General features: G+C 51.7%; 1 protein-coding gene across 1 annotated transcript in view; it reads right to left on the bottom strand.

The window, feature by feature from the left end:
- Window positions 1-7,315: 7,315 nt before the first annotated feature.
- The window catches only part of LOC104992797 (chromosome unknown open reading frame, human C7orf26), an 11,619-nt gene continuing 10,586 nt past the window's right edge, over window positions 7,316-8,348 (bottom strand). Inside the window, exons 7-8 of the mRNA XM_010845785.1 lie at window positions 7,753-7,932; window positions 7,316-7,363 (exon numbers count right to left, since the gene is read on the bottom strand). Of these exons, the coding sequence (XP_010844087.1) occupies window positions 7,316-7,363; window positions 7,753-7,932 (228 nt within the window). The remainder of the gene's footprint in view (window positions 7,364-7,752; window positions 7,933-8,348) is intronic.

Below are 8,348 nucleotides of genomic sequence, written 5' to 3'. Positions count from 1 at the left end.
AAGCCCCATCCCGGGCCGCTGCGCACACCCTAGAGAGGCCTCTCCTTCGTCCCCCTAGACCCATGTCCTGGATGTGGCGGGGATGGGCCTGGGGGCGCGGGGAGTTGTGGCCGGCAGTCAGGTGGGCGTGGACCCCAAAGGACCAGATGGGGCCGTAGGGGCCACCCTGGCCAACTGGAGAGCTAACCTTGGCTCTCTCTGCGCCCTTGCGCTGTGCGTACCGCCGCGTGGCCAGGCCCCCTCGCCACCCCCACCCTCCGCCCTCCCCAACCCCCTCCTCAGCCGCTCAGGGCAGCCGCCCTCCCTGGTGGTGCCGAGCCGCTTCCCCGCGGGTCAGGAGGGGTCCCTGTGTCTCCATATCCCGCCCCTTTGCTACTCTGTTCTCTCTCATCTGGGGAGGGGCTGACGCTGAAATCGGGATGCTCCAGTTCTCCGAAAACCCAAAGCACTGGCCGCAGATGCTCCTGGGGGGAGCACGGGGGTGCCCCACTGGAGGGGGACAGGGGTCCTACTGTGGTCACAGCCCCTCCCCCTTACTGTCTCCACGCTCACATAGCTGCCACACCTGTGGCCCCCTTGTTCCGATTTTGGATTCTTCCAGGCCCTTTGGGAGTGGAGATTGGGGCTTCCCCTCTCGCCCTTGCCTGAACCGCCTACACTCTGTCTGGCAGCTTCACCCCAGATGAGGTGCTCCAGAGGGCAGGGACCGCATCTGCCTCCGTAGAGGAATAAGCGCAGCAAGAGCCCATCTTTGGAGGCGGAAAAATCTGGGTTCCCAAGGGGGGCTCTTCCAGCCGTGTTAGGAGGCCAATTATGGCCTTCCATTGGGGCGGTGGGACCGCACCCCACTAGCCGGGTGTCTGGGGGTAAATGAACTGGCTCCCTCCTGCCCGGGGCAGGCGTGCCCCTTCCTCTGCCTGGGAGAGTTGAGAGCAAAGCTATTTCTGCCTCCTCCTGCCTCCTGGGAGACCTCAAGCCCAGAGGATCCACTCCCCGCCCCTGAATTTTTAACCTCCCCCCTCTGCTGCCTTCTTTCCAACAGCGCTTGCTCATTCCCACAGCTCTCTCATCTTAAAACAGGCACCGCCCCCCCAACCTTGCTCTCTTGCCCTTGGTGCCAAACTTGCTGGAAAGATGCCCCATGATAGTTCTGTCCATACCCCCATCGTCCTGACCCCCCTTCCCTCTCTGCAGCCTGGCCTCTGCCTCGTCACTGCACTCAGACAGCCCTGCCTGATGTCACCAGGGACCTCCACTGATCTCTCAGTTCGTCCCACCTCTAGGCAGCTTTGCTAGGAGAGCACTCTTGGTTCCCCCTTCTTCCCCACGTACCACCTTTGCAGGCTCTCTTCCTTCACCAGGCTCATTGCCCACCCTTACATCGTGCCAACCTGCACTCAGGTGTCTTCCCGGGGCAGCTCTCCCCAAGAACATTTCTCTGGTCCACACCTGAGCACTGGCTTGACCAAAGCTACCACCCTTTCTTTTGCTTTCTTCCTCTTCTTCCCTTTAATCTTTTTTTTTTTTTTTCAAATTTTTCTCTTTTTTTTTGCTGCACCATGCAGCAACACGCAGGATCCTTGCTCCCTGATCAAGGACTGAACCCAGGCCCCCTGCAGTTAGAAGCATGGAGTCCTAACCACTGGACTGCCAGGTAAGTCCCTGTCTTACTTACTTTCTTCTTCTTTTTTTTTAATCAAGGTAACACGTATACCAAGTTGAGTAAATCAAATAGTTCTACAATATCTGCAGCAACAAGAAAAGTTTCTCCTCACTTGTGAGTCCACTCCCATTTCTTCAGATCTCTCTTGCCATGTTTCTAAATATTGTGCTTCTAACGCTCTTACTTGCTTTTTCCAGTTTAGATCATATCTATTGACATCCCACTCTGGAAGGTGCTGGTTAAACTGTTTAAACCACACAGAGACATGCATACTTTCCCTGCCATCCTCCCATTGTCTAATCATTTGTCTGGTCTTTATCCTGTTTTCTGGGTGAGAGCTTCAAACTCTGGTGGCTCAGACGGTAAAGAAACCGCCTGCAATGCAGGAGAACCAGGTTTGATCCCTGGGTCAAGAAGATCTCCTAACAAGGGAATGGCTGCCCACTCCAGGAAATCCCATGAACAGAGGAGTCTGGCGGGCTACAGTCCATGGGGCCGCAAAGAGTCGGACTCCACTGAACACACAGACACGCGCTCAGACAGCCATCAGTGTAAGTGCTTTCCCGAATTCTGTGAGTTGATCTAACGCATTAACGAACCCGAGTGGGTCACAGGAATCCTGACTTTGTAGCCAGCTGGTCGGAAGTGCAGGGGGCCTGGGAACATCCAAATGTGAGGCCAGCGTATGAGGTCAGGGCGGTGTGTGCTGGGCTTGGTTGCAGCATGCAGGATCTAGTTCCCTGGTCAGGGATGGAACCTGGGCCCCCTGCACTGGGAGCAGAGTCAACTGCTAGACCACTGAGGAAGTCGCTTTCCTCTTCATTGCTTTTTGGCTTCGGGTATTGCTATTGTGGATGTCCAGGGCCATTTTGATACCCAGTCCTTTGCACATGACTGATACTTTCTCTCTGTGCTGTGTGCTCAGTCGCTCGATTGTGTCTGACCCTTTGTGACTGCATAGACTGTAGACTGCCAGTCTCATCTGTCTGCAGGATTTTCCTGGCAAGAATACTGGAGTGGGTTGTCATGTCTTCCTCCAGTTTTTCTCTCTGGAAGCTTGTAGATATATATTTTTTAAACCTGTATTCTGAAATTCGCTCGTGGACACTCAGGCAGCCACTTCAATCTGGAGACTCATGTTTATCGGTTCTGAGAAGTGAATTTGAGTAATTTCTTTGATTGTGTTCCCCTTGGTTTTCTTTTCTCCTTTTCTGGAATTTTGATTTTTTCAGATATTGGACCCTCTGTTCCACTCCTCTCAATTTTAACTTCTCTTCTATTTGTCATCACTTAACCTCTCGGTACACTTTCTGGAGGCTTTTCTCTTCATTTTCTTCTAAGCGTTCTGTTGAATGCTTTTATTTCTGGTATTCTGTCTTCCATTCCCCAGAGCTTTCTTATTCTCAAGCTCTTGCTTTTCTCATGCGTGCTGTTCTTGTTTCACGATTCCAGCGCTTGCTCTCATCTCTCTGAGGACAGTGAAGTTTGTTCCTGCTCCCTCTGTCATCTTTGTTTGCTCCACTTGTCCCCCCCTCCCTCCAATGTGTCTATTTCATTTCTTCTGTTGGAGGATTTCCTAGGATGCTGGCTGACCCTGGGCAGTTTGGTCATGTGTGTGGTCATTAAATCCCCCTTGCTTTCAAGATGAACTCTCCCTGCCTTTGGTTTACTGGCCCCAGGCTTATGCCAGTTCTGGCTCAGATTCTGGAGTTGGGTTTCATCAGGGCTCATTGGTTCATGGGTTCACCTTCAGGCAACCACCACGGGGGCTGCAGGGCTCAGCTGGGCCATGCCTGGATCAAGGATGGATCCAGGGCCTCAGGGGTGAAGTCAGGACGCTATCACCAGCAGGAAAGGGGGGCTGAATTGTGGATGGACAGAAACAACAGATCCATCATAACTGGAATGTATTGGTATTTATTCACAATGCGTTTACACGGTCCAGATCCTAATATACACATTGACTTTCAACAACTTGCTGTTTTTTTTCCTCCCTGACCTGGAGTGTGTCACCTGAACCCCCAGGTTCACCTGAGCCCACAGCTGTGAAAGCAGAGTGCTAACCATTCGAGGGACTTAGCACGGGTGCACACAATCCACTCCAGAGGAGGGGCCCAGCTTCCCTGAAGGGGCTGCCTGTCAAACACTTGCCCCCAAAGAGGTCCTTTGTCAAGAAGGAGACAGACGACTGGTTGTGTTCAGTCGCTCAGTCGTGTCTGACTCTTTGCAATTCCATGGACTGTAGCCCCCCAGGCTCTTCTGCCCATGGAATTTTCCAGGCAAGAATACTGGAGTGGGTTGCTGTTTCCTACTCCAGGGGATCTTTCTGACCCAGGAATCGAACCCTCGTCTCTTTTGCCTCCTGCATTGACAGGCGGATTCTTTTACCATTAGCGCCACCTGAGAATCCCAGATGACTGGTGTTAGTCGTTCAGTTGTGTCCAACTCTTTGTGATCCCATGGACTGTAACCCACCAGGCTCTTCTGTCCATGGGATTCTCTGGCGAAGAATACTGGAAGGCAATGGCTAATAATTCTGCCACATACACTTGCTCCAGCTTCCCTGGTGGCTAGTGGTAAAGAATCTGCTTGCCATTGCAGAAAATGTGGATTTGATCCCTGGGTCAGGAAGATCCCCTGGAGAAGGGAATGGCAACCCACTCCAGAATTCTTGCCTAGAAAACTCCATGGACAGAAGAACCTGGCAGGCTACACTCCCTGGGGTCACAATGAGTCAGACATGACTTAGTGACAAAGACCAAACCAGATGCTTGCTTGCCACACATTTTTTTTTTTTAACAGCTGACAATATGATGGGCAAAAATTACCTCACTGCTCTAATTTGCATTAACAAAATTAAGTGACATTGAACAGGATTTTATAAGTTGAAGGAGGCATGTGCTCACTCAGTCATGTCCAACTCTTTGTGACCCCGTGGACTGTAGCCCACCAGGATCCTCCATTCATGGGATTTTCCAGGCAAGAGTACTGGAGTGGGGTGCCATTGCCTTCTCTGGTAATTCACAGTTACCTAGTAATTTCCCCCTGTAGTTTCCCATTTGTCTTTTATGCCATTAACCATGACTGTTTTAGTCCAGCTGTGACACTGGAAGACTTTTTGAACCTGTTTCTGTCAGTTGCATCTGCTGGTCCCCACTGTTGTTCATCTCTCACTGGACATCAGTCGGTCTCCTTGGACAGTCATTGGTGGGTTGAGCCCAGGATGACTGACTTTCCTCCAGAGAATGTGTGTTTGCTCCTCGAGGGCAGCGGGGAGGACTGCAAGCCCAGGAAGCCCTAAGGACTGAGGTCACGGCAGGCAGAGTCCCGGGGTGACCAGTGCTGTCAACCCAGGGTGAGGACTTGCCCCGCCCCTCACTTCTTAGGAACCAGACTCCCCTTTGGCTTTTCCCAGGCTCCACTCAGCTCGAGGGCAACATTCCCTGCCGTCTTCTGTTCTTCTTCAAGGTATATCCCAGGGGTTCCAGCAGAACGGAGAGTGGGTCTCCTAGTAGATCCCCACTTAAGCCCTTCATCCTTGGGGCCCTCAGGGGCACAGGTGCCTTTGTGCCCCTTACCTGCTTTCACTTACCATCTGCCCTGGATCTTGTCTTTGGCCGTGCCGCATCTTTGTTGCTACACGTGGACTTTCACCAGCTGCCGTGAGCGGGGCCTACCCCCTAGTTTCAGCACGCGGGCTTCACATTGTGCTGGCTTCTCTTTTGTGGGGCACAGGCTCTAGGTGCCAGGGCTTCAGTAGCTGCAGCGCAGGAGCTCAGCAGTTGCGGTTCCTCGACTCTAGAGCACTGGCTTAATAGTTGTGACGCTCAGGCTTAGTTGCTCCTCGGCAGGTGGGGTCCCCCCGGCCCAGGGATGGAACCTGTGTCTCCTGCATTGGCAGGCGGATTCTTTACCACTGACCCCCCAAGGAAGTCCCTGAGCTGGATGTTCTTTATAACCCGCTGGTTTGTCAGTAGGTCATTGTATGTTTTCCAGTGTTTTAAATTAAAGCAGAAGTGTTGGCTGAAAAATCTAACTCATCACTACCAGAAACAGAAGTTCTAAAATGCAGTTAAAAAACTTACTTGTAATTAGACAAGTAACATGTGAATACACCATCCTTATAAAAACAAACTGTGTGTGGTTATCGGCTGGTACGTATGCCAGACCCAGGCTTCTTTTACTTACAGGAGTCAGGGACTAATTCAGTCTTGTCCTTCCTTACGACTCAGAATATTTTTTTAAATTGAGTTAAAAAATAAAAATTGAAACTTTAAAACTGTGTAGACAAGGAAAGGCCTCCTTTGGCTGTCACCCAACGTCCATTATCTTCCCCAGAGGTTTCCACTGTTTTTGGCTTAGTACATACCATTTAAAAAATATACTTATTTATTAGGCTGTATTTACTTATTTGGCCGTGGCAGATTTTTGAACTGACGCAGGGATCAACCCAGTGGAAGCATGGCATCTTAACCCCTGGACTGCCAGGGAAGCCCCTCTTTTCTATGAATTTTCTGTTCATTTCCTTCACTCAATTTAAAAATTGGAATGTCTTTGGATCAGTGGGTAATTTCTTATACATTCTGTGTAGTTTGTTTCCCCTGATGCCTAATATTTTCTTATGTATCAATTTTTAATGGATGTAAAACACCATTGTAAAGAAAAAAAAAGATGGTGCAAGTGCCTGGCACATAATTACTTAACAGGAGGCCCATCATTTGTAATTGCCCACATACTGCTAAAAATACCACAGAATAAATCTGTGCCTCTAGTGGCTTTGTTTCCTACATGTTTTCTTTTTTTTTGCAAAATCACCTGAAGTCTGAGTGGAGCTGAGACTATGTAGCCCTGGAGATAAATGGTGACGTCCACCTTCTGGGACACAGCCAGGTTCAGAGGCCCTCTAATCAGGAAGTGTTAGGAGAGCCCCTTTTGCACCCTTTACAGAAACACTCGGTATCAGAGTTGACACCAAGAACCAGCAAGTGCTAATCTTAGTCCCGTGGCTGTGTCCCACCGAGAGAGATGGAAGCAGATACTTGACTTCGGCTCCTGCTTCAACATCAGATTTGTCCATAAACAGAAAACCATGAGGATAATGAAATCAAAGGAAAGGACATCTCCTTCTTTAGTTCATGGCTCTCAAAAGCAATTTAAAAGCAGGGTCCTGCTAGGCTTTGCTTGCAGACCAGCTCCTACACATGGCTGGGGTGGTGGGAGCCTGGCACGAGGGCCTAGAGCTCATGTCCCTGAGACAGCACCTGTGGTCATGGTCACCCACATCATGGACTTGCGACCAAGGCCAGCCCTGCAGTGCAGCTGTGTTACCCTGAGGGACATCTCAAACTCCAGACGTCACACACACACACACACACACACACACACACACACACACACACACACACACACACACACAAAACCTGGTCTCATCTGCCGCCACAAGGCTGAATTTCATCCCTACCACACACACACACACACACACACACACACACACACACACACAAAACCTGGTCTCATCTGCCGCCACAAGGCTGAATTTCATCCCTACCACACACACACACACACACACACACACACACACACACACACAAAAACCTGGTCTCATCTGCCGCCACAAGGCTGAATTTCATCCCTACGAGTTGATCTTAGTCCTCAGCACTCACTCTTCACTGTAACCGCCTCTCGCGCCTCACCTTCAGCCTAGGGGAGCCCAGCAATAGGGTTACTGAGTCTCTATCCCTCCTCCCCAAACCAGTAAGTGAGGCCTGAGTTCTGTCCCTGAGGGCAGAAAGGACTTGTGACTGAAGCAGACAGACCCCGGCGCTCTCTACAGGGTGGGGAGAGTCTGCGGTGCTTCTGGCAACAGGAGCGGCTAGAATCATATCCAGTCTTCTGACCAGGACCTCAGCAGACTGCGGAGGACACTTCCGGGGGCCCGGCCAGTGAGTTTTCAAACATGTTCCATAATGGTCTATGAGATGTTTAGAAAAAATTTATTTGAACATATGAAAAGAAACTTTAGGGAACCCAATAAAACAGAGAAGTTCCTCTCCTCAGTGCTGGGGGCTACGCTCACAGGATTCCCTGACCTGTACCAAGTGCTGGGTGCAAGCTCGCGATGCCAGTGGTTCAGCCTTGCTCCCTGAGCTGTGGGCGTGGCCTGTGTCTCGGTGGGACGCAGCCCACCCCCGGGGAGGAAAGCCAGGCAGGTGGACTCGGCGACGCTGGTCCCCCATCCATGCCCCTTGGCACAGGTTCAGGGTGCGTGTCTGCAACGACACGCCGGACCACAGGCTCACAGTCCTGGCAGCTTCTAAAGGTGCCGGCGTGGCTCCGCAGAGGGCTGGATGATTTTTCTTTCATTGGTCGCATCTGGACTTTTACAGATGTTGACAGGGAGGAGGCGCAAAGATGCTGATGTCACCGAACTTTGGCACCAACCGGGTCCTGTGGCGAGGAGGGGTCACCTGGCCGCCCCCATGGCCGCCTCTCTGCTCACCGCCCTCTGCCGGGAAGGCTTCCTCCAAACCAGGCATGGAAGGCACGGTGCCAAACTCAGCAGTTCACGGAGCCAGGCTAGTGGATGGGCCTGAACGGGAAGGTCATGCCTGAGATGAAGGTGTGCCCGGGGTGCGTAGGCAGGGCAGGGTGGGCAGCCGGGTGGGCTGGCACGGCCCCGTAGCCC

The sequence above is a fragment of the Bison bison genome, unplaced genomic scaffold (genome assembly GCF_000754665.1).
Source record: "Bison bison bison isolate TAMUID 2011002044 unplaced genomic scaffold, Bison_UMD1.0 scf7180017864223, whole genome shotgun sequence".
Lineage (NCBI taxonomy): Eukaryota > Metazoa > Chordata > Mammalia > Artiodactyla > Bovidae > Bison > Bison bison.
The sequence above is the reverse complement of the archived record's forward strand: the minus strand, read 5'-3'. Positions and strand labels throughout refer to the sequence as shown.